The 25,380-nt window shown below is 39.4% G+C and overlaps 2 protein-coding genes across 8 annotated transcripts in view; one reads left to right on the top strand and one right to left on the bottom strand.

Annotated features, from left to right (window-relative positions):
- LOC138744392 (cyclin-J-like) overlaps nt 1-7,604 on the bottom strand; it is an 18,464-nt gene extending 10,860 nt beyond the window's left edge. For both annotated transcript variants that reach the window (XM_069900507.1, XM_069900508.1), the window contains exon 1: nt 7,364-7,604. In XM_069900507.1, the coding sequence (XP_069756608.1) occupies nt 7,364-7,435 (72 nt within the window). In that variant the 5' untranslated portion in view covers nt 7,436-7,604. The remainder of the gene's footprint in view (nt 1-7,363) is intronic.
- On the top strand, nt 7,261-25,380 carry LOC138744383 (zinc finger protein 518A-like). Of its 6 annotated transcripts, none has more exons than XM_069900453.1 (4): nt 7,261-7,464; nt 8,847-8,897; nt 10,726-10,914; nt 18,103-25,380. In XM_069900453.1, the coding sequence occupies exon 4, from the start codon at nt 18,295-18,297 to the stop codon at nt 23,635-23,637; it is 5,343 nt and encodes a 1,780-aa protein (XP_069756554.1). In that variant the 5' UTR covers nt 7,261-7,464; nt 8,847-8,897; nt 10,726-10,914; nt 18,103-18,294; the 3' UTR covers nt 23,638-25,380. The 6 variants fall into 6 exon arrangements, with proteins under 6 accessions (XP_069756554.1, XP_069756555.1, XP_069756551.1 ...); XM_069900452.1 differs by lacking the exon at nt 7,261-7,464 and adding an exon at nt 7,626-7,979; XM_069900454.1 differs by lacking the exon at nt 10,726-10,914.

Genomic DNA, 25,380 nt, shown 5'->3' with positions numbered 1-25,380 from the left:
GAGGTCGCTGTTGCTCTAACCTGTTGAATATTTCCAACATATTTATTGTATTGTTTAAACCTGTTCCTGAAATGCAGGACTACACTTGTTTTTGTTGCTTGGAAGATCTTGCACATCGGCAACTCAGGCAGTTGATAGATGATTTATTCAATTGTGTGAAATATACATGTACAAACTAAGTAAAGAGTTCTCAGCTGCTGTTAGCTAACTTTATTTTAATCAGCGATATTCCTTTAAAGTCGAAGAGTTACTTTTACCATGTAAACAAAGGGGGACAAAATAATAAATCACATCAACTCCACACTCGGCGGATTCGAGCTCTGGAAACTCCTGCGGACGTTCTAAAATGATCTTGTAGACAGATATATCGCACGTCCCTCACTGAACGCATGAACGGACCTGGGCATGGAAGATTAAATCGACTTGTACCCACGCTGGAACTTGAATAGAGAGATGTACCTTGATGCGAAGAGCCTGATGAATATCGGCGACAACTTGTCCTTTCCACCACTGATCCTCCAGCTCCATCAGATCGAACTCTTAGCATTGAATAACTTACTCATAGAAAAGGCAACGAAATCCCAAAACGCACACCATCCATTCAGCATTTAGACTGAACAGCTCACAGACACCCTTCGATCCTTATCAATGCAGCAAATTAAGACCAATCAATTGTTTCTACTCACCCGACAGCCCTGCTCTCCACTGATGAGAAATGCTGAACCTCCCTAATAGCCAGTTTCAAATACGAGCGCAGCTGCCTGTTGGTTTCTTTGTATGTATGAGTCTCTGTGCCCATTGTCAGCGGAACAGATGTAATTTCAAAACATTTTTGGACCATCATGTCAATTGGCAAGAAAACAGTAGCAGGAAGTCTCAAGTCCACAGCAAAGTGTTCCATTTCTTTGGGAAAACAAACATTTTCGTTTGCCTGCGGTCCAATACGTTGTATTTCACTTATTTTCTTCCTGGATTATTTTACGAATGAAAGGTGATGGTTTCCCGGAAAAGAACTGTCCTTTTCTTAAAGCGCAAATATTAGTAGAACCCTTTCTTTTAAATGGAAAGATTGTTCAGCGTTCCCAGATCCTGACCTGTTATTTTGGTACTGATCCCAGGATCGCCGATGCAGGGAAACAGAAAGAGATGGCGGGGCTTCTCACAGATTCTCCTTGCCCTTGCTCAAGAGTGAGCGGATCCAAAGTCCTGATCCTTCTTGGAGCATTTCTTGGATTGGATCCGGCCAGAAGACCAGCACCTCTGGTTTCAAGAACAGCTTCTTTCCAACATCTATCAGGATCTTGAACCTCCCTTACTCATTAACAGTGACCAAGAGGTGGCTCAGGGTACATGACATTTAATGTACCTGAAAGACCATCTGGAGGAAACACTACCATTTCTATGGGCAATAGGCTTCCTAGTTGGAGTAGAAGTGATATGAATGATTTACCTGAGTGCAGAGTCTGTGAGAATTTTAAATTCAATTAAGTATATCACTGTAGTTTTCTTTTAGTTGTGTTATAGTTGTTTTTTCAAAGTACCTATTCAGCTGCAGCAGTTAAAAATTTTGCATAGGAAGCACCCAGTAATTTGGACTCACCACCATCAAGAATAAGGTCAGGAGCATTAAAATCAGGACTGTTAAGCTAGGAAATACCTTCTTCCCACAAGCTGTGAAACTGATGAACAGTTTCGTGTTCGTCGCCCCAAAATGTATGCATCTATATTTTTAACTTTAAACAAAAATATATATCACCATAAATTATATCTTGATGTCTGTATGTGATTATCAGGTGCTGTGCATGGTGTGCACATACGTGAACACCATAGCCCAGAGCAACACTGTATGGTCTGGTTGTATAGGTATACTATTGGAGCTGGGTTTCTGCAGAGAACTCTTCGGCTGCAGCAAGTAAGAATTTTGGTGCATATGTACATTGTACAAAGTAAATGACGTAAATCACAAATCCGTAATTGATAAATTACGTATTACACAGGACAATGACATTTTGACACTTCTGAGTGTGTTTTATGGATTTTGGGCTGCTGATCAATATTACAAACTCCTGTTTCATTTAGTGACAAATTATTGAACCACTATGACCATTGGAATGGTTATTTTGATGGACCCATATCTGGGAAAAGGATGCAGAATTATTTCTGCATTTGGATCGTGACCATTTTGATGGTCATTTCATCTGACCTGTGCCTGGGTTTTGGAAGCATTGTGGAAGGCACACATTTTGTTTCCCCTATGCAAGGAAGAGGGGAGTTGTGACAACTATTCTTATGAAAGGACATTTCTCTGGAAGCAACTCGAGAAGGATTCGTGAGTTTTCACCAGTCTGATAATTACTTCTGAGCATCAGTTTAAAAATCTGAGTTTCAACACAGGATTTCTAAGACTGAACTTTGGGAATGAGTTTCCAGAATTGTGGCTAAGATGTAATGGTTTGGGTAATACACACACACACACACACACACACACACACACACACACTTGGGGTAGATTTAAGTAAGATGTTATATTATTAGTAATTATTAATAAATATATTGTTTTAAAAATAACTGTATTGGTGAATTTGTATTGCTGCTGGTCTGCGACATAACAACGAAAATCACCTGCTGATTTTGGAGCATTTTGGACATTGTGACCATGAAAAAGCGGTTTCATGGCAACTGGAATCCATCAGTGCTGGCTGACTATTGCTGGATACTTACACGAGAGGCATCAGATGATGAGTACAAACAAAGATCAGTGGCAAAACATTTTTAGATCTGTTGAACTAATGCGATGTGTCAGGATCATAATGTGATTATAAAAGTTAATTTAATGTTTCTCCAATTTCCTACATGATGCAGCAAATCTGAAATTATTTTTTTGTTCAGCTTGAAGTCGTCTATCAAAATCCACAATTTTTCTTTCAAGAAGCAAACCTTTTGAAAAAAATCGTTGTCCAATGTTATCATTAGTTGACCTCATTTACTAAAATCTGAACATGCAAATTCTCACAGACTCTGCACTGAGGTAAATCATTCAAATCACTTCACCAGGAAACCAAGCAAAGATTGCCCATAGGAATGGTAGTGTTTCCTCCAGATGGTCCTTCAGGTACGATCAAATGTCATGTACCCTGAGCCACCTCTTATTAGCACACACTTTCTTTTATTAAACTTCTGATAGTTTTCCTGCTGATTATCAGACCAGCTGCTTCATTACTCCACCCGGGCTACATTCAGACAAACATTTTCACAGTTCACTTGCCGGTAATAACTTCAATCATATATGCTGACCTCGCCCAGTTTCCTCTTTGAAAATCCTACTGAATATTTCCAACATTTCTGTGATTTTTTTCACTCAGCAGATTGTAAATATTTGAAATATTCTTTAAAATATTCAATGACTCTTCCTTTGAGAAGAAAATTCCAAAAAGAGGTTGATCAGATTTTGATATCCAAGGGGTGAATAGTTACTGTGGGGAGATGGGATTGCAGAATTCAGATTACAATCAGCTGTGATCCTATTAAAGGCAGAGCAGGTTTGAGTGGCCAAATAGTCTTCCCCAGCTCCTGATGTGAATATTTGTATGTGTGAGTAATATGTCCATGTTTGGTGGATAGGACATCATTTATGTATTGATATTACAAAAACAATCTCAGTTTTCAGCATCACACCCTGTGATTGGTCACTGAACAACGTAACCATGTTCCACAGTTATGGAAAGTGAGAGAACACTGTAAAGGTGATGCAGGGACTGCTTAAGAAGACTGAAGCATACTTGGGCATCCTACTTCCTATCTTACCCTAATCCTGTGCAGAGACTAAATCACAAACTAGAAATCTACTTCCACTACTGAAAGGCTGCTGGAACCAGTTGCAAAAAAAGGTATAGGAAGGTAATGAGCTAGCTAAAAAAGAGAAAGCCACACTATTACAACAGAAGTATCAAGGACTTTCCATTTTGTAGAGTGTAAATAGCAGTGAGAATGAAGCCCATATCAGACTGAAATCAGATGTGGCAGAAGTCATTGACAACGTGTTATCCACCACAACAAAGATCAGATCAGACCATGATTGTCATGAGTCTGTATTGTATCAGAGGAACTGGCTCCATCTCAGGAAGACTTGATAAATTGATTGACAGAAGTAGGTGTGAAGACACAAGGAGGGGGCACGATTAAATTTACAGAGTGAGACGGCAGCTCTACAACAAGCTTCTGCTCAACAGCAACCTTTGAAGATCAGACCTTGAAGGGCAGTCGATCAACTCAAGTATTTGCCAAAGTGAAAAACAGAGAGAAAGGTCAGCAATTTTGCATGGAAATGCAAAAACAAAATCAGAAAACAGATACTCAGCAAGTCAGGCAAAATCTGGGGAGATAGAAATAGAGGTGATATTTCATGCCAATGCACTGAATTGATTTTATAAAACCGCTGGGTAGCTGGAGGCAAGTCTTTTTTTGAAGCCATGGTAATTGATAATAAGCATCAGAATAAATTCAATAATCAGCGAAAGGAAAAACAATGGTTCTTTGATGCAGTTTGTCAAGTTATTTGCAGTATTGTTTGATATATATTGTTAGATTTTCCAGATGAACCACGGTCCTAAAATGATATTGCAGATGATTTGGATGTGACAACTTAACATGTTTATCTTAAATTTCTCACTCTACCATTTAGATGCAAGGATATCACCACAGAATGTGTTCATTGTGTGCTTGAAAAGGGTTCTACAAGCCTTGTTAAAGGCTAATTCCCAGCTTTATGACTTGTAAAGTTTAAAAAATAAGTTCTTAACTTAGACGAAGAAGGGCAGTTGGAAAATAAACAATGATTAGTATATTGGATACTTTATGAAGATTAGTTAAAGATGGATATGGGTAGAGAGGTAAATGTTGGTGTTCCACTTTAAATTACATAAAGCACAACTCTTCAATTCTGATCAAACCAATGCTGAAAGCTCTGATTTGTGTTGACTAAATAAATATGAATTGTGTTTGGTAGATAATTACCTACTTACTTCATAAATACAACCCTCTAATTTGCAGTGACTAGAGTAATGGAACAAATAAAGAAGATCTTTACAAATACTGCAGTTTGATTGGGCATGGTAGGAACAACTTTTTCCTAGATACTATAGTTGAACATGAAAAATCCAGACTTGTACATTTAAATGGTCATTTTAATTGATGTTCAAATGATTGATCTCCAGCTCATTTATTGAGTTTTTCTGACGATAAGCTGGATAGGAGTCGATCAATATTTTGAACAATGTCGACATTCACTGAGTTTCAAAGAAATTAATATATAATGGAACTTGTACAGTTCAATCTATTTGATTGAGTGATGTTGAGTAAGTGTAACTTCTTTTATCAAAAATTTCCAGCAATTGTTTATTGTCTAGTTTATTATCGATTTAAAGTTGTGAGGTGACCATTGCTTTTCGAACTGTTAAGGACTCAGGGTGATAGCACTCCTGATGTTGGGAATGCATTGTCAGGGACAATGCTGATCATGTGAGAGATGTATTTCCAAATCAGTAAAATGTATAAGCTGGAGAAAACTTTGTACTGATGGCACTTAACACAACTCTGCTACTCTATCTTTTTGAGACCCTGCAGAAAGGATTCATGAAAATCATGAAAAGATGAGCTACCTAACTTCTTGCATATTTTAATTTTTTTTGATACATAGAATATAGGAATAATGTTCAAATATTGAGAAGTTTTGTATTAAGCATTAAAACTTTTATGGAAGCAGCTTTGGGTCCAGAGTGGACAACAATGATCAAATATAGGTGACAAGTGCAAATAATTATACAAGTATTAAGATTCATCTGATGCCACTACAGATGTACAAATGACACCCAATTCTGCAAAAAAAGCCAGCTTGTTTTTGACAGTCGTGCAAACAGTCCAAATGATTTTTCTTTTCTATTTGTATTCTTATTGGAAATTGGGCTTCACTAGAATGGCCAGGATATATTGACAACATCCATTTGCCTTTAAGAAGATAGTTGTGGCTCTGGTGAAGATATTCCTTTAGGATTTTAAACAAACAAAATTTAAAAATAATGGCAAAAATTTTCCAAGTTATGAATGTGTGAGATTTGGAGAGTAACCTGGAAGAGTTTTTAATCCTTTGTCCTTGGTGGTAAAAATCACATACTTGGGAATTGCAGTCATAATAAACTTTGTAGAACATGCTGTTTGATATTCACTTGCAATTAAGACATGCTACCAGTGGAAAGAATACATGGTTAAGATGATGGATGCTGTGCTAATCAAGTGAGCTGCTGTCCTGAATTATGTATATTGTGCTTCTTGAATGTAGTGAGACTTCACATAACCGGACAACTTGAGAATAGTACCATCTTGTTCTTTGTGCTGGACAAGCTTTAGTGTCAGGAGACAAGTCATTTATGACATAACAATCAGGTCCTGATTTGCTGTAATATTTACAGCATTCACATAAGTGGCCGATTTGGATTGATCAATATGACAGAACATTGATTGTGGGAGACTTGATAAGGAAAATTATATTGAGTTTGAAGGGGAAGTGGCTGGCTCTTGTTGGTGATGGTTGATTGGCTGACACTTTGTGGCTTGAATGTTATTTAACACCGATCAGTCCATGTCAGTTGTTGCGTGGTTGGATCTGATGCCTTGCCATTCGGCGTGGCCAATCATGTCTCTCCATCCATCATAGTCTGACCATCTGAATTGTAGTTTCTAACCATGATGTTAATCCATCTATCATTTTCATTCTCTGTCTGCTCTGCTTCTTTTTCCTTCCAGCTTTCAAGTTGTAACTAAATGTTCTAATGTAGCTCTTTGCATGATGTGTCCATTGGAGTTCATGATTATACAAGGGAAGAGTTACTGAAGTGGTTTCGAGTTGCCTTGTTCAGTTTCAGTCCATACTGGAAGGGGAACCCTGGCCCCTGATCAGCAGATTCATCTGCCCAGCGTGACAACCATAAATTCCAAATTGTAAAAACATCCACCATCTGCAATTCATGGCATCACATGACCTCGATGAGGAGGCTAAACCTTGCCCAAGGGTGACCCGCAGGCTATCCTTCGGACAGAAGGAGCGCCTTCCTCCTCCTTTTGCTGAGCAATTGAGCAGGACCGACCCCTCCTATTGCAGATTGGGATTAATATTGACAACGTTTCTTGTCTGACAGAGTTAATCAAAGAAGAGCCTTGCGATCTATCAACAAGGTGTTTTGAGGTTTAAACAGGAAATGAAGAAGATATAGAACATTTGGCCACGCAGATGAGAGCAGATGCAACCTGACTAACAGACCCCCCGCCCTCCCCCGCTCCCGGCCCGACCCGGCCCGGCCCACTCACCCACCGGAAGGCGGCTTCCTTCCAGAAAGCAGCAGGACAATACCCGGATGTGACTGTCATGGCGCCTCACAGTCATCTACACGCTAATTTCAATAAACCGCATGGGTAAGGATTTATATATATATATTTATATATCACATTTAACACCCGCACCGTGGCCAATGGTCGGCGAAAGAAGCTGTTCCAATTTCGCGGCGGCCTGGGCGCATCGGGAGTGAGAAAAATGTCGCCCCTGTCAGGTTGGCGGCGGGCGGAGGACGTCCCGGCGCGGCCAGGAAATAGTGCGGCCGCGAACCGTCGGGAGGAGCGGCTCGCCCAAGGCCGTCGGTTCGCCGGGGCCGGGGGAGGGGGGGAGAGGAGCTCCCGGCGTTTCTGGTTGTCTCCCGAGACAATGGGCTGAGAGTTCAGGGCGCTCGATTTAAAGAAAAGACGTTAGGCCGTTGTCAGGCCGCTGCGTGTATCCGTCCGCCATTTTGACGGTGGAGGAATAGATTTCTATTCGCGGATCGCGGCCTGGGCTCCGGGCTCCACTCGTCGTCCGGCCGCGGCGATGGCCATGGCTTCCCTTTCTTCTCCACGCCGGTAGGATAGTATCTGCCGGTGGACAGGCTCGGTTCCATGTAAGTAGACGAGTCGGCTTATCGTGACGTGATCTCCGTTGAACCTTTGTTTTCAGTCATTGGCCCTTGGCTTCAAGGCTTGTGTCACCACGGCTGATCGGGCACTTTCGGCAACATTTGAGCGGTGGTTTTATTTCTTCAATGAACTTCCGAGTTTCCTCGAAATTCAACATGGCCACGGTTTTGTAACTTTGCCGTAAAAAGTCGCACCGAGGCAATTATGACCACGACTCCCTGTTTAATGTTGTTTCCCCGTTTGTACATCATCAAATGTATAGATTGTGGTATCATTCCCGCGTGAGTCAGAGATGGAAGAGGGTGAGCAAATTGAAATTCCTGGGAGCCAGTATCTCAGAGGCTCCTACTTGGATTCAACATACTAATGTCATCGTGAAGAAACAGCTTGAGTGCCTCCACTTCCTCCAAGAGTTTGAGGTGACCTTTGAAAGTGTATTGGCCAGCATACATCACGACCTGGTTCAGTGACACCTCTACTTTTCTGAATAGAGAAGCCTGCAAAAGGTGGTGGACGCAGGCATCCCAGGCAAAACTCCCCACCGTGGAGAAAATCTGCCTGGAACACTGCTTTCAGAGAGCAGCAGCAATCCTCAGGGATCCGCACCACCCAGAGCGTGGTCTGGGTGCCACAGGACTTGGTTCAGGAACAGATCAGATTGCTAAACAACAAAATCAATTAGGGACTCTGTTAAGGACTTTGCATATTATTTATTACTGAATTTTTTTTGCTGTATTATACAGTCAGTTTGTTTACACTTTCTTTAATTACACTTCTCTCTTTTGTATACATATCTTGTTCTTGAGTATAATTTGCACAGCTAATAAGTAGAAATTCTGCTTCGCCTGCAGGAAAAAGAAGCTCCGGGTTTATATGTATATGACGTTGGATATGATGCCCATGTATGTACTCTGACAGTAAATTTGAACTTTCATTACTACTTGTGCCTTAAGTGCTGTACCTTTACAATGTATCAGATTGGGCTGTAGGATTCAGATGTAGGGTGATGCATTCAATTTCTAAAAAAAAAGGTATTATTTGGTACACTTTTTTCCAAAAAGATGGTAGACTTGCATTCATGTCAAAGTGATTCACTTTGGTGGAGTAAAATAGTCATGCACCACAATCTTCAACATCATTTTGCATTTGCAGTGGGAGCAGCAAGGTAAGTTTTCACGTTTTTCCATTGTTTCTATTTAATTTTTCTGATGACCCTGCAAAACTTGTGCAAAGGGAGCAAATGTTTCAATCCAACCTGCTCTTTAGTACAATTGTTCTCTCTTTTCCTTACATTTTACTACCTGCTCCTAACTTGCATCATGAGCAGGACTTGCCTACAATAACTTTTGTTGTAGAAAGCACTAAAGGTCAACTTAAAAAGGGCAAAAATAAATATTAGGTAATTTAAGAAATGTAAAAATAACACTTAAAAAATCCTGCAAGTTCAAAACAATGTTGCAGCAGATACGGTGTATGTTAGTCTCTTAGAAAATAAAGTGAGCTTATTAATGGGAGATTAGAAAGTAGTTGAGACTTCAAACACCTATTTTCTCTCATTAGGCACTTTCAGGTGGCCAATTGCCCCACATGTAAAGCCGCATGTTTAGGCAATATGCAGCTGTTTTGAGGCCCCCTGAATGTGCAGGAGGCGCTCTTGAGGCGAGCTACGTAACCCTCCTCCGAGAGGGATAATCTGCTCAGCTCAGTGGCTCCCCCAGCCACCTGAATGCAGCTGGCTGAAAGCGGATGTTAAAGGGTCAGGCTGGAGCCTAGTGTGCTCAGTCGCATCCTGTGCAGCTGTGGCCTTCAGGTGGCCAGTGTTGCGCCTTAAACGCTGCCACCTGAACGGCAATTTAAAGGGCCGTTTCTGCTTCTTCAGGCGCATTCTTAGCGGCAATTTAAAGGGCCGCTTCTGCTTCTTCAGGGGCATTCTTAGCGTAGAAAAAGCTTTTTGTGGCAGATGACTTTAAATTATCCTAAGAATAGACAATCCAAAGACAAACAAGAACTTCAAACAATTGTTATCACTAGAGAAAAGCTACCAGGTAGACTAATGGGAAGTGCAGATGGACAAATGGTAATGAGTTTGTCATGCACATTTTACAATGTACCTATGCACTGAAATTCTTGCTTGCTGGAGCCAGTTATTTGTAAAAATCGACTCAATTGAATTTAAGACAAATGTATAGGATAGATATAAATATTCACCGTAATCTTTGTGCAAAAAAAAAGTCTTTGCAGGCGGTCTTGTTCTGTTTGAGCAGTCTGATTCGTGTACAATGGGAGGTTTAGGGGTCTAAAACGTGAAAGTCAACAGACACTGTGACTGAAGTTGAAACATAATTCTGGAGAAACAGCAGGTCAAACAGTGTACTTTATATGGCAAAGATAGATACATATCCGACGTTTCGGGCTTGAGCCCTTCATCAAGGTATGAGCAAAATGTAGGCTGAACAAAATGGGTGTGGGCGGGAGGAGCAGTGATAGGAGCATGGGTGTACAGCCAGGAAGTAAGTGTCTGGTAGCTGTTGGTAAGTAATTGTTCTTGAATCTTGAGGTGCTGGATTTTGGACTCCTATAACTTCTGTCCAAAGGTATCAGTGAGAATAGGCTGTGACCAGGGTGGTGGGGGACCTTTTATGATGTTGGCTGCCACTTAAGTCAGTGCATCACATAAATGTGTGCAATGATACCTCTGACAAATATGACTTTATTTGCTACTTTCTACAGCATTGTGTGTTCCTGAGCAGTTGAATTTTCAAACCAGACTGAGATGCAACCAGCCACTATACTTTCTGCAGAGCTACCGTGAAATATTCAAGATGTTAAATCTCCTCGGGATTCTTTAGAAAGTAGAAGCATTGGTGTGCTGCCTTCATGGTTGCCTTGATGTGCTTGCTCCAGGAAAGGTCTTCTGAGGTATGGACTCCCAGAAACTTGAAGCCTCTCCATACCACCTCCTTCTCATCGTCTCATGGTCCATTCGTCTCTCTAAAATTGTTAATAAGTTCCTTGGTCAAGGTGACATTCAGAACACTTGTTGTTCTGGTCATCATCTCCCTTATGTATTCTGACTCATTTCCAATTAGCCAAAAATAGTGATGTCGTCAACGAGTTTGTAGATAATGTTGGAGCTGAACTTGCCTGTGCAGTTATGGGTGCACTGAGAATAGAGTTAAGTGACTAAACAAGCAGCCTTGAGTTCAGTGTGGAGGGGGCCATATTACTAATATCCTCTAATTGGGGACTGGAGATAATGAAGTCAAGGGTCTAATTGCAGAGGGATGGGCTGATGTTAACTGCTGAGCTGTGGTCAATGAACAACAGCCAGCGTGGGTATTTCTGAGTGGAGGGCCAGAGAGGGGAATTGAAGTGGGTTCAGTGAACCTTCCTGAGATGGTTGACGATCTCTATAATGAATATCTCAAAGCACTTCATCGTGCTGGATATCAGGTGCCAGCAGCTGATAGATATTGGGGCACATTTGAAGCAGTTGGAGCCCTCTCAGCTTCTCTTCTGAGGTTGAAAATGTCTGTAAGAACTCCAGTCAGTTGGTTCACACAGATTTTAAGGACTTGTCTGCCTTGGAGCACAGACATGCCGGGGTGTGGGGGCCTTCTGTTTTGAAGGCATCGAGCGCGTCTAGAAGATTATATCGCAGTTGTAATGGCGTGCAAACCCTGAGACTGCATCCTAGTTTGGAATGGCTTTCTGGAGATTTTATCTAGATTTCTGTATATTCTGGAATCCCCTGTGGATCTGATGCCCTAGTGTTTTAACGTCTTAAAAATTGTGGCTGCAGAGATGGTGAATGGGTTGGTCACAATATTTCAAAGTTCCCTGAAGTTTGGAAAACTCCAGAGAAGTGATTTTTTTTCTTTCCACTCACCTCCCACCTTAAGTCATCCCTATGCCAAAGGTGCTCTGTGATTAGGAAGGGATGACTTAAGGTGGGAGGTGAGTGGGGATAAAGGTTGAGAATCACTGCTCTTAGACCCAATTGTGAACTGAAGTATTTTGCTTGAGAAAAATTGTCATCAGCCCATTTCCTTTGGAGTCATGAAACCGTGCACAGGTATGATTAAAACAGTTGTTTTCAAACTTTTTCTTTCCACACACATACCACTTTAAGTCATGCCTATGCCATAGGTGCTCTGTGATTAGTAAGGGCCAACCAACCAATTTTCCCTTGCAACCGCTGCAACCGTGTCTCCCTGTCCCGCATTGGACTTGTCAGCCACAAACGAGCCTGCAGCTGACGTGGACATTACCCCTCCATTAATCTTCGTCCGCGAAGCCAAGCCAAAGATGTAAATGGAAAGGAAAAGTTTGAAAGCCACTGCTCTGGATGATTGGAAAATGATGAATGTATTCCAGAAAGTCAGGAGTCCTTGTGAACATAATAAGGTCTATTAATAAGGAAGTAGTAGGAGGACATTTAGCAAATTCATCCTTTTATGAAAGGAAAATAATGATTGTCCAATTTAGTATTCTGAGAATATAATGAGCAAAAGATGTACAAGATGAGTGGTAGAGGTAATTGGATGTACAAAAGGAATTTGATGAGTTGCCCCAAAGGTTATTGAAGATGGCAAGAGCTCACCAAATTAGGGATAACATAATAGGATGATAGTAGATTTGCTGGTGGTAAAGTCATCAGAATAAATGAGTCGTATCCAGAATTTTTAAATTTAGAATTTTAATTTAGACATGTAGCATGATAACAGGCCATTTCATTTCAGGCCACAAGCTCATGCTGCCCAGTTACACCCAATTAACTGACAACCCCTGGTACTTTTTTTGGAATAGTTGAAGGAAACCGAGCCCCTGGGGAAAGCCCACGTAGACATGGGGAGAATAAACAAACTCCTTAGAGACAGCACAGACTTCAAATCCATTCCCGATCGCTGGCACTGCAACAGCATTGTGCTAACTGCTATGCCAATCGTGTCACTCGAATCAGAATTTATTGTCATGTATCTGATGTTGAGACCATAGCTGAAGTAATGTTTTTAGTTTTTCCTCTTGAGGAGAGAGAAGTCTCTGGATTGTTGGGGGGTAGAGTTCAGAGAAAGTTATTTGTGAATAGTTTTGATGACAAGGCAAGGTAGAATATGTAGCTCCTTTGTTCAGTGGACATAGAAGTATAGCTGACCTTTTTCAAACAAATATGACATGGAAAAAGTCGATCGTGTGTCATAAATCCAAAAAGTTGGTCCGTAAAGTCCTCCACCATTTCACCTGTGCGGTCTTTCAGTACCTGACTAGGTATGTGGTCTGGTCCTACTGCCTTTTGAGAGTTCACCTCAGCTCAGCCGCTGTTATGATAAGATTACAAAGCGTTGGAGCAGAAATTGACAAGGATAAGTGATTCAACATCACTGTCCTCTCCAGACCAAAATGCCCAGTATTGGGACCCTCATCACAGTTTATGAAAATAAAAATAAACTGAAGTTGCTAGAAAAATTAAGTTGCCATGTAACATTTGTGTAATTAGCAATAGACGATGTTTGGGGATCTGTGAGTTGTCAGGACTCGGGGCCAGGTGAAGGATTGCAGAACTGTAGATTGTTACTGCACAGAAATGGGTTCCTTTGGCCTTTTAATCTATGCCAAACCATTTTTCTGCCTAGTCTCACTGACCTGCACCCAGTCTATAGCCCTCCATACCTCTCCCATCCATGTACTTGTCCAATTTCTTCTTGAATGTTATTGAGTCTGCATTTACCACTTCTGCTGGCATCTAGTTCCACTCTCTGTGAAGAAGTTCCCCCTAAACTTTTCCCCTTTCACCCTTAACCCATGTCCTCTGGTTTGTTTTTCATCTACCCTCAGTCGAAGAAGCCTACCTACATTTACTCTGTCTATACCCCTCACAATTTTAAATACCTTTATAAGACCTCCCATCATTCTTTTGTGTTCCAGGGAATAAAGTCCTAACCTTTTTAACCTTTCCCTCTAACTCCGTTCTGGAAGTCTGGGCAATAAATTAGTAAATCTTCTCTGCACTCTTTCTATCTTATTGATATCTTTCTTGTAGTTAGGTGACCAAAACTGCACACATTACACCAAATTTAGCCTCACCAATGTCTTGTACAACTTTACCATAAGATCCCATCTCCTGTACTCATTACTTTGATTTATGAAGGCCAGTATGCTAAAAGCTCTCTTTACAACCCTATCTACCTGTGATGCCACTTTCAGGAAATTGTCTATCTGTATTCCCAGATCCTCTGTTTTTTCGCACTCCTCAGTGCCCAACCATTTACCATGTATGTCCTTTCATGGTTTGTCCTTCCAAAATGTAACACCTCACACTTGTCTGCATTAAATTCCATCTGCCAGTTTTGAGTCCATTTTTCCAGCTGGTCCAGATTCCTCTGCAAATTTTGAAAACCCTTGCTGTCCACAATGCTTCCAAGCAGAGTTGCTGATCCAATTTACATTATCATCCAGATCATTGATATAAATGACAAACAATAATGGTCCCACCTCTGATCCCTGAGCAACATCACTAATCACTGGCCTGCAGTCTGAGAAGCAATCATCCACAACCACTTCTTTGCCAATGTCGAATCCAGTTTACTATCTTACCATGAATACTGACTACATAAATTCCTGACTAACCTCCAATGTGGGGCCTTGTCAAAGGCCTTATTAAAGTTCACGTAGACAACGTCCACAGCTTTTCCTTCATCAGCTTTGCTGGTAACCACTTCGAAAAACTGTAAGATTGGTTAAACACGACCTAACACACATGCACAACCATGTTGATAATCCCTAATCAGTCCCTGGCTATCCAAATATTTGTATATATGTTCTTTTACCTACTACTGATGTCAGGCTCATCAGTCTATAATTTCCATTGCTCTTTTTGGAGTTTTTTTTTAAACAACAGAACGACATGAGCTACCCTCCAATCCTCCAGCGCCACACCCATGTCAAAAAACATTTTAAATATTTCTGCCAGAGCCCCTGCAATTTCAACACTAGACTCCCTCAAGGTCTGAGGGAATATCTTGTCAGGGCCTGGGGATTTAACTACCCTTATTTGCTCAAGGACAGCAAGCACCTTCTCTTTAATCTGTCTTTAAAATGACTTGCTATTTGTACAATTTGTGCTTGATTTAGTTGTACTTTGGCAATGTTGGGCAGCTGTGTTGTTTGCATATGTAGAACAATACAGCGCAGACATGGGCCGAAGAGCCCAAAATTAAACTAAAAATCTGCGTGCAGGTGATATACATCCCTCTTTTATCTCTGCATATTCATGTTTCAACCGAGAAACCTCTTAAACTCTAGTTGTGTCTGCTTCCACCAATAACCTTGGCAGCTCATTTCAGTCCCCTACCACTCAATAAAAATACAGGTACAACCTCCCACCCCACTGTAAATGCATGCGCACTTGTATGTGACATTTTCACCCTCAATACCTCAAAACTTTTATAAACCTTGGGTCTCTCATCAGCCTCCAATGCTCTCGTTCAACTCGCCTTATTTTTCATACCTTGTTACTCTATCCTCTAAGACCCCCACCACCCAGGCCATACCCTCTTCACCCTGCTACCATTAGGGAAAAGGTACAGGAGTAATGTGTGCAGTTTTGGTCACCTAACTACAAGAAAGATATCAATAAGATAGAAAGAGTGCAGAGAAGATTTACTAGTTTATTGCCCAGACTTCCAGAACGGAGTTAGAGGGAAAGGTTAAAAAGGTTAGGACAAGCTCTCAGTGGCGCATGGACAGCTTCTTTCCCCACTGCCATCAGATTCCTGAATGATTGATGAACCAGACACTGCCTTACTTTTCATGCATTATTATTGTTTTTTATATATAGTAATGTCATAAGATGGTTATAATATGTACGCTGCCTCATAACACTGAATTTCATAACTTGGCCATGACAATAAATTCTGATTCTGTTATTGAGATGGACAAATGTGCTGGAGAAACTCAGCAGGTCACATAGCATCCATTGAAGTTAAGTTAATCTCTTGGTACCCTTTTCAAATTTTCCACATCCCTCCTGGAATGGAGTGACTAGAATTGCACATAAATACAGTCTAACTAAAGTTTTATATGGTTCATTGTACTGACAACTGAAGCAGCCTTTACCACCCTATTTATTAGTAGGCTACTTCAAGGAGTTATGGACATGAACCCCCCCCCCCAGATCCATCTCTGCATTACTACTTTTTAGAGAACTGCCTTGAAACCATTTGGCTGCCTGTTCAACTAACTGCCTCTTAAAGAATGTGTGATTTCCCATAATGGCCTCATTAGCCACCTCCGAACCCATAAAACTGGACAGAAACCAAGACACCATCCTAAGAAATGAAGTGAAAGGTAAATGAACAGTCACTCTCTCCGAAGGTGTATTCAACCGACACAATTTCTTGCATTTTGAGTTTTTAAAATGTTTTTAGTAATCTCAATTTCTAGCAAAGTTTATGATTGATTGTATTTAGATTTGATTAGCTAAGCTTAACGAAGTCAGGAAGCTGCTACTCATTTGAAGCCCATGCTCGGGAAGATCAGGAGAAGATGAACAAACCTGTTGGAAATGTTGCATTAAGTTCTTAATTTTGAAATGATATTTGCCTGGTTAATATTAAGAATAGGTTTAATTTTTGCACTGTAAAATTCTGCAGATACCTCTAAAATAGCTTAACAATTTGCATGTGGCGTTATCTCATTCCATATATTTTGCATTCTTTGGAATGATTAAAGAAGCATAAAGGACTGAGTAGGCTGAGCGCAATCTGAGAGCCATTTTTTTTAAGATTGCAAAGCTAAAGCCTCCCTAATGTTCCGATTTCAGAATTATTGTCAGAGTACATACACAACATCACATACAATCCTGAGATTCCTTTTTCCTGTGGGTATGGCAGAATTACCGCTAATTGGTCATGTGAAAAATAAACTAACAGTGCAAACCTGTAAACAATAAAAGAACTGTAAACAGATAACGAATGTAATTTAAGAAAATCAATAAAGTGCACAAGTAAGAGACCTTAAATGAGTCGTTGATTGAGTGTTGTTGAGGAGTCTGAGAGTGGAGGGGTAGCAGCTGTTCCGAACGTGGTGGTGGAAGTCTTGTGGGTTGGGGAATTTCTCCATCTTGTTCAGCAATTAGTGTTTAGTTCATCTATTTTAAAAACTTTGTTCGAAAGCTTGACATTATTTTCAACATTTTCACGGCAAAAAATGTACATCAGTGACCGGGATTTCTGAGTGCTAAATAAGCAAGATGCCTTCGTAAATCCAAGCACTTGACCATCTGAGGTTCCATGTCCATTAATTGTAGACGTGGACATGTATCCAGTGTAGTAATAAAACTTTAATGCTATACTAGTCATTTTAATGGAAGGAAAATAAGTGGGATGCAGCTATTTAAATATCTGGACAGACTCTGCTTCTGCATTTCTTTAAAATGAACGTATTAGCCTTGGAGTACATTGTAAATTTACCAAAAGGAAACTTGGTCAACTCTGGTTAAATTGCAAGTTTAAAGAATGAAGATCCTTCTCCTACAATTAGAAGGTTAAGGATGTTTTAGAACAAAGTTTTCATAATGAAAGAAAATGATGGATAAATAGGAAAAAAGTCACTGTAAGCCAAGAAGTTCAAAACTAGATCAAACGGAAGCCAGGGCTTTTTGATTTTTGCAAAAGTTGATGACATTTGGAACTTCTGTACCAATTATAGTTGATCCTGCACAACAGTTGATCGTAAAGTTGACTTTGATTGGTTGGGCACTTGGGTTAAAGGTCAAGATGCATGGGGTGGTGGCATACGCCCCAAGAAGCTCAATGACCTTGCTCTGTTAAAAATACAAATTTTGCTAAATAAAGGAAAATGGTGCTGTCGAAACAAAAATTGAGTGTAATGAGGAGTTGCTGTCAGTTTTGAGCACATTCTAACCAGTTATCTCATCCTTCTTTACTTTCCAGAACTAAGAACTTTTGTTTTCTTTGACTAATATTCAAATGAACTGAATTGCACAAGAATGCTTTAAAACACTTCATTGGAATTGTGCTGCTATACAGCGGATTCTACTCTTGGTACACCATCTGAATTTGTAATTTTTTAATATATACTTTACAGAATGAACAATGTAAAGATACAATAATCCATGGACCAGTTTTACCTGAACTAAATTCTGAAGATGCGACTCTTTTGAGACTACGGAAATGATTCAATTGGAGAGAAGGCATCTGGCAAGTATCTGCAACATTCATGTCCCAGAAAACTGAAATATCCAATATCACATGAACAATTCTTTACATTAATGAAGCAATGACTCTTATTAATGCAGATATTAAGAGGAATTGTAGAAAGGAATTAAGTATGCCTACAGGGATTTTTTCACAAAAAGACAAGGGATTTAAAGTGCTAAAATTTGCACAGGTTTCATTTGCGCCTTCAATAACCCTGAATACATGTGTGAATAAACGGGTTTGGCGAGACTTGAAATTTCAACTTGAAAATGCAAACGTTGTTCTGACAAGGTTAAATGTGGAGAAGATGCCTTCAGATTTACTTATAAATCAAAGTAAAACTTCACAACGCAGATACCAGACTGCAAGGAAATCTTTTGGGAAAGAAAAGACAGCTCAAGTGGATCATCGTGTTACTACTTTCAATGATGCTTCTATTCCGAATTCATTGATTGAGCTACCAGAAAATTCTGAGGGGATAGCAAAATCTGTATTAGTTAAAGTTTTACGTTTCAAATGTCAGAAATGTAAAGACAGTGCAGAATACAACCCAAAGCAACTAATGAAACATTATCAGGAATTCCATGTAGGAGATTTACCTCTATATCCCTGTGAATTGTGCAGTTTTACTGCAAATGATTTTCAGACACTGAGCCAACACCGACTGAAACATCGCACCCCTCTTCTGAAATGTGAAGTTTGCAGTGATGGTAAAATGTATACACTGCAAGAGTTGAGAAAACATTTCAATTGGAAGCATGGAGTAAATGGTAATTTTCGATGTGAAAAGTGCAGGTTTTCCACAAAAGATCAGGGCACATTTATTCAGCACATTCGTAGACATGATGTGATCCAATATAAGTGTGGTAAATGTGAGCATGTAAGTTACACAAAAGGTGAGTTTCAAAGACATCTTGTTGTACATACAGGATCTTTTCCTTTCCGCTGTCAATTCTGTAACTATGAGGCCACACGCAAGGACTATATTGTAAAGCATGTAAATGCTGTCCATAAGGGACTGACTAAAGGGGAGAACTCCAAAATACAGGCGGAGTTGTGTAAGAAAGGAAAAGTGAAGCAGTCAAATGGTCTGAAACTTGTTTTGAAACGGTACAAAAATGGGGCAACTCGAAAAGCACAATGGAGGAGGAAAAAACAAATCCAACATTTGGTATCACTAAAGGATGATGCTAAGAAATCTGATGGTGAAACTCAGAAGCTTGGTCATTCAATTCTGCAATCTCCTCCAGTTTCAAGTGTATGTATGAATGAAGATATAATGAGTTCAGAAGACCTTGATGTTAAGAACGATGAAATCTGTGGATCAAAACCAGTAGTTTTAACCGGCCCTCTACAAATGAGAACAGAAGCAAGTAGCCCTCATCAAACACCTAGAAAGATGTTGCCACCTGAGTCGTCTTCTGTCATAGAGAACAATACCTGTTCTATGCCACCTAATTATTGCGCTCAATTTATGGGCTTCAAATTAATGAACAGAAAACAGCATTTAATAATTAAGCTTATGCCCACAAACAGACAGCAGCTAAATGTTTCAAATTCTCAAACACAAACCAACAGTGACAACTTGCTACATTTGTCTCAGAATACAGAAACTATGCCATCTGGCCTATCCAATACAAATGCTTCAAGTGCAAACGCACATTTTATTAGATTATCAAATATTTTCACAAGTCAACCTCACACATTCTTAGAAAAAGACCATTCTGTGGAATCAAAATTGCAGACTACCAAATCACAGAAGGTGAGCAATGGAGTGCCTGTTACGGATAGTCAGTTTACTCAGGTTAGGACACGAGAGCCATTGAATGTAGGTAAGAACTCAGAAAAAACAGCTGCTCTGTTATTACCAAGATCCTCAGTGCATCTGGCTGAGACTGCTGTAAATAAGGGCATGCTGGAGAATGAAGTTGTGCAAAAAATTCCAATTTCAGACAAGTCTTCAGTTGCAAATAAATATCCCTCTCAGATAATTTTATCTTTAGCCAATAGCCAGACTAATTTAAAACCTTTGCAAGGACTAAGTAATGAGCAGAAATCCATCAGAAGAGAGTCAGGTTCTGAAGCCTCGCTACAATTCAAAAGAGGTACCCACTTACCTTTTATTCACAATTATGCTAAGGTGGATATTTCAGAACAAACTGGTGTTTCAGTTCTGCAAGATGATTCAAGATCAGCAACTATTTCTGTTCCTTCAGAAGTTCTTCAAAAATCAAATGCTGGGCAGCCACACAAGGAAGGAGCGAGAATAGTTTCATCAGCTGCTGTTTCAACTTCTAGTGAATTGTCTACAAGTACTTCTTCACAGTCATATGGGTTTCAAAAATCAGGTCTTCAGGGTTTGAATGAATTTAATTCACCGATTCTTCTCCAAATGCTGAAGCCTTCTGAGGTAGTTAAGGGAAGATCTGAGATCAGGTTTGTGACGTCAAAAGATAGTTGTGTGGTCATGCCAACTGTTGAATATACAAGTTCTCAATCAAATTCTAGTTTTCTTTATGCCTCTACTGAACTAGGACATGAAAGTCTAAGGTTAAAACCTGATGAGACCTGTGATAAGAATGTGGTTGCAAACTTTGATTCTGGCAGTAAAACATTAAAGGATGAAATTGCTTCAGCACAAACTCATTGCTGTCCTGTGAAGACAAAAGGATCATCCAGAGGTAATAATGAACCTTGTTTTCTTAAGTTGAATAAAATGCCTGGTGCAGAAATGACAGACAAATGCAAGTCTGAATTGGAGGATGAATTATTAAAGAGAGATGGTAAAATGGGACACAGAAATGATTGTGGAATGTTAACTCTGAGAAATTGCAGGACAGTGCAGGCAAAATGTGAACTTGGGAAAAGTAATGATAATCAGTCCTCACCAACAGATTGGATAACTTGCTCAGAAGAAAATGGTAAAGTTGAAGATTCTGAAATGATTGAATCAATTTCTGCCAATAGTACAAGTGCAGGAAGAGATCAAGATTACTGTAGACCAAATTCAGAAAAATCAAATTGCCGAAATGTGAATGTGGAGATGATGGGTTGTCATACCAAAGATTATAATGTTTCTGCGGAAGACATTTTGGAAGATCAAGCCACTGATTCTGATGGCAGTGAATCACCAATAATGCCTAGAATAACATCTGTGTTCTCACTACAGAGTGGAGATAGAATGAGTTGCTTGGCTCCTGAGGAAAATAATTTACTACTTGATGCATTGAAGGGCACTTCCAAATTTAGTAATGAAACTCGTTGCAGTGAATTACAGTATTCAAAAAGTAGTTCAGTTAGTTGTCTCGAGGAACAGAACTATACATGTACTGCAGAAAGCAAACCTGATTTGCATAATTATTCCCTTAAAAGTAACTCTTTGCCTATGGAGTTAGACTCTGTAAATGATGAAACTAACAGGTCTGCTTTAAGCAATGAAGATATTAATGGCAGAAATGGACAGTTTCCTGTATCTCCACTTGTAGCCAGCAGTTGTTCGCCACCAAATGTTGAAAAGCTGAACTCGCTGTTAAAGACTCATTCTGATGAAATAATCAACCAGCAGTTAATAAAGGATGCAATTCGAACTTCTGCAATTGGGAAAATTAACTCTGCTGTGGCACCTGCGACATACCTGAGTCCAATTCACCTGGCGGGCATCATTAAGCCTGTTTTAGCCCATCCATCACAGAAAGGTTCTGCAGTTCCCCTACATTTAGCAAAACAATCCACGCTGCAAATGGTTTCTAAGGATGTGGTTTCAGAAGCAAACATTAATAGAAAATCTGCCAGCTTGGATAAGCAACCTGGTTTGGTACTCACTTTCAATAATGGCAGACTTGGTGCAGGTGTTGATGTCACTTATGGGGGCAATCATCCCGTACCAGATCGTGCAAATACTAATGTACAAGAACGCACTCCAGTCCTTCACAAAGTCCAACAGAATGCATCTTCATTATATAGTGGTTCCAGAGTAGGTTTGTCTTCCAAAAACTCTTTTCGTAAAGGTCCTCTTTCTGCAGTGTTTGATCATCATTCTTATGCAAAACTTGCAGTTGATCCTTACGACAACCGGAGAACAGAAAATGTTTCACTAAATGTAAATAGTCCAGGCAAAAGTTTGATCAGTGCCTCTTGTGGCAACCTCAATTCATTTGTATCACATCATTCAGTGTCTGTTCCATTGAGACAAGGCCCTATATTGGAAGGTGTAATTGCAGTAAAAGATAAAAATACAGAAAATGTACCAAGCCAGCAAACTGCTCTGCCGCAGTGTACTACACCAAAAAAAAATGGTGGTGTTATCAGTGAAGATAATGTGGCAAATGCAAATCCAGTGTCTGAAGAAAATGGGCCTCTTCAGAAGAAGATTTTGTTGCGAATTGTTAAAAGTTCTAATGGGGAATCAGGCATGAAGGACATCCAGCTCCTGAAAAATTCAGTGCCACTTCATAACGGTATGACAGGTAACTTAATTAAGCCTTTACATCCACAAAGTCAAACTCTAATGCTGACCATTGGCTCTCCATTTATCCTGCTACCCGTGAATAAACCTGTGCCTTTAAATACGGCAAACTTCAAAGCCCCTCTCCAAATCAATACTGGGTCTTCTCTTAAACCTTCAAATCCTCCAGTTGTCAGAGGTTCCTCTGTTCGCTCTGAGAAAAGAAATACAAATAAAGCTACTTCAGTTGCACCACAGAGATCTGCAACTCGATCTCACTGCATATGGGATAATGAGAAATCTGATGAACCATGGGAACCACGGAAGTCGTATAATGAAAAACTTGAATATCGATACAGCAAGCGATTAAAACGAAAGTTGGAAGACTCTGAAAAATCATCAAATGTAATAACCAAAAGTTGTGATTTTGAAGAAGCTGAAGAGCCAGACTTGAGTAAATCTTTTGAAATTAGCAATAGAGCAGCTTCTGACGGTTCTGTACAAACCCTGAGGCTTGTACCTTTTGATCATGGTCAGCTTGTTAAATGTCCAAGAAGAAACCAACCTGTGATTGTGCTCAATCACCCAGATGCAGATGCCCCTGAAGTGATTAATGTCATGAAAACGATTAAGAAGTGTAAAGGGAATGTTCTTAAGGTTGTTTTATCAAAAAAAACCATTGGTGCTTTGTTGCATCCATGTGGGAGTGACAGAACATCTGTAAAAGGTTTCCTTGTCAGCCAATGCAAAAAATCAAAACCAATGAGCCCTGTGAAAGAAAGATATGTGCTAAAGTTGAAGCTAAAAAAGACGAGCAAGAACAATTATCAGATTGTGAAAGCAGGTTCAAATCAAGTAATTGAGGCAAGATTCAGTTGCTGGTTTTGTGGTAGGATATTTGATAACCAGGATGAATGGGTGGGTCATGGCCAACGACATTTAATGGAAGCAACGAGAGACTGGAATACCTTGCTTTAATAAATATCCTGAGGATGAAGGTTCCATCAGGGCTTGAGGTGAGGTAATCTGTATAAATGTCCATTTCACTCTGAAATATTGATTCACTTTTTAATGCAGATGTCCTTTAAACAAGAATGTTCTACATTTTATTAAAAACATATTTCAGATGACTTGCAATCCTGGTACACTATTTTGGATTTCTGTTTATTATAAATAACACTAACTGAATCAATTCCCTATCAAAATCTCTAGGAAATTTGCCATTTGTAATAAGATTTGGTGAGTTTTCTGTTTTGATCTTAAAAAATCTTTAAAGAGGGGTATTTCTGTTTGTGATAGTTGAGAATATTGCTAATGTAAAAAGTGACTCAAGTGTAATTGATTACAGCTTTTCAACACTAATTGTGTTGGTCTCCAGCAAAGACAATCATTTGTACTTCTGTTTCAGCTGTATGATAAATTAAAAACAAATAAAGTTTTTAGGTTTTTTTTAGAATTAAAACCGTAGACTCTCAATGTTCTGCTGTCATGCTTTTCTATACAGCCAATTGAATAATAAGTATTTGTTATTTTCATGTATTGTGTAGTGAATGTATGGAGTACAATTGGCAATAGTCAATTATTTAGTGTAAACTGTTGAAAAACTGCCTTGTGCTGGGACACAAGATGATTCTCAGCAGCTCTTTTAGTGAGGCAAGGCACCGTAGAAGGCATATATGTTCCTGTAAATTGTAGCTGATTTCCTGCATTCCTCTAATATTCCTAAAGCAAACTTGAGGTAATACCTGCACTGTTAAGATTATTGTAAAGGTCTTTTTGATAGTAATTTTTTTTAAACTTTCAAGTTCCTGTAAATCTAAAATAAGAAATAGGAGAACCTGCTTGGTTATCTGGATGTAATCTTTGAGATGTTTAGTTGTCTATAACTTGATGGTATATAAAGGTTATTTGCAGGACTCCAAAAAGAGAGAAAGCTAGGTGAAAAATCCTCTCTTTGAGCAGAAACATTTCTTGACGTTGTGACTGATCCAAAAATGAATCATGAAATCTGTATAATAATAATAAGGTCAAATTGACGTGGATACCAAAGCTCTTGGCAAGTAGACGGAGCCTGATATGAAGATTTCCACCTCTAATCAAAAGATGCCAAGATTAAGGCACGCCTGCATGAAAAGAGATTGGACAAACAATTTACAAATTTTAAACGTGCAAATTAAAATGGATGCAGTACATTTTGAGAAGTTGCCGACATTTGAAATTCTTTTTTGAAATGTACATTTATTGGATGAACTGTCCAGCATATTAGACACAATCAGTAGTTTTCCTTCTCAATGGTGAACAACTGAAAACCACTGCAAAGCACATTTTATACTGTTGAATGCAGAAATAGTTCATGCTGAGTTTGTTATTTAATATAATGTTACTACCACTCCTGCAGTTGCATAATGATCCCAGAAATTTGTAAGGGTTGTTAAATATTGAAGGGGCAATATTATAGAAGTGTTTTATTTTTCTACATACTGTAATTGCAAGAGCCAACCTACCTGGGAAGAAAATCTTGTTTCACAGTAGAATGTAAAGGCAGAATTTTATGTAAATGTCAATAACTTGGGTTATATTTTTGCATTGATTCTCTAAGCATATTGTAATTCATAATTTCAAAATGAACAGTGTGACCTGCTGATGAAATGTATTAATGTGTTTTTTAAAAAAAAAAAATTTTTTTTTTGTATGGTTCTAAATAAACTGTTGCTTGGTGGA

Source organism: Narcine bancroftii, chromosome 10, assembly GCF_036971445.1.
Source record: "Narcine bancroftii isolate sNarBan1 chromosome 10, sNarBan1.hap1, whole genome shotgun sequence".
Classification (NCBI taxonomy): Eukaryota; Metazoa; Chordata; class Chondrichthyes; order Torpediniformes; family Narcinidae; genus Narcine; species Narcine bancroftii.
The sequence above is the reverse complement of the archived record's forward strand: the minus strand, read 5'-3'. Positions and strand labels throughout refer to the sequence as shown.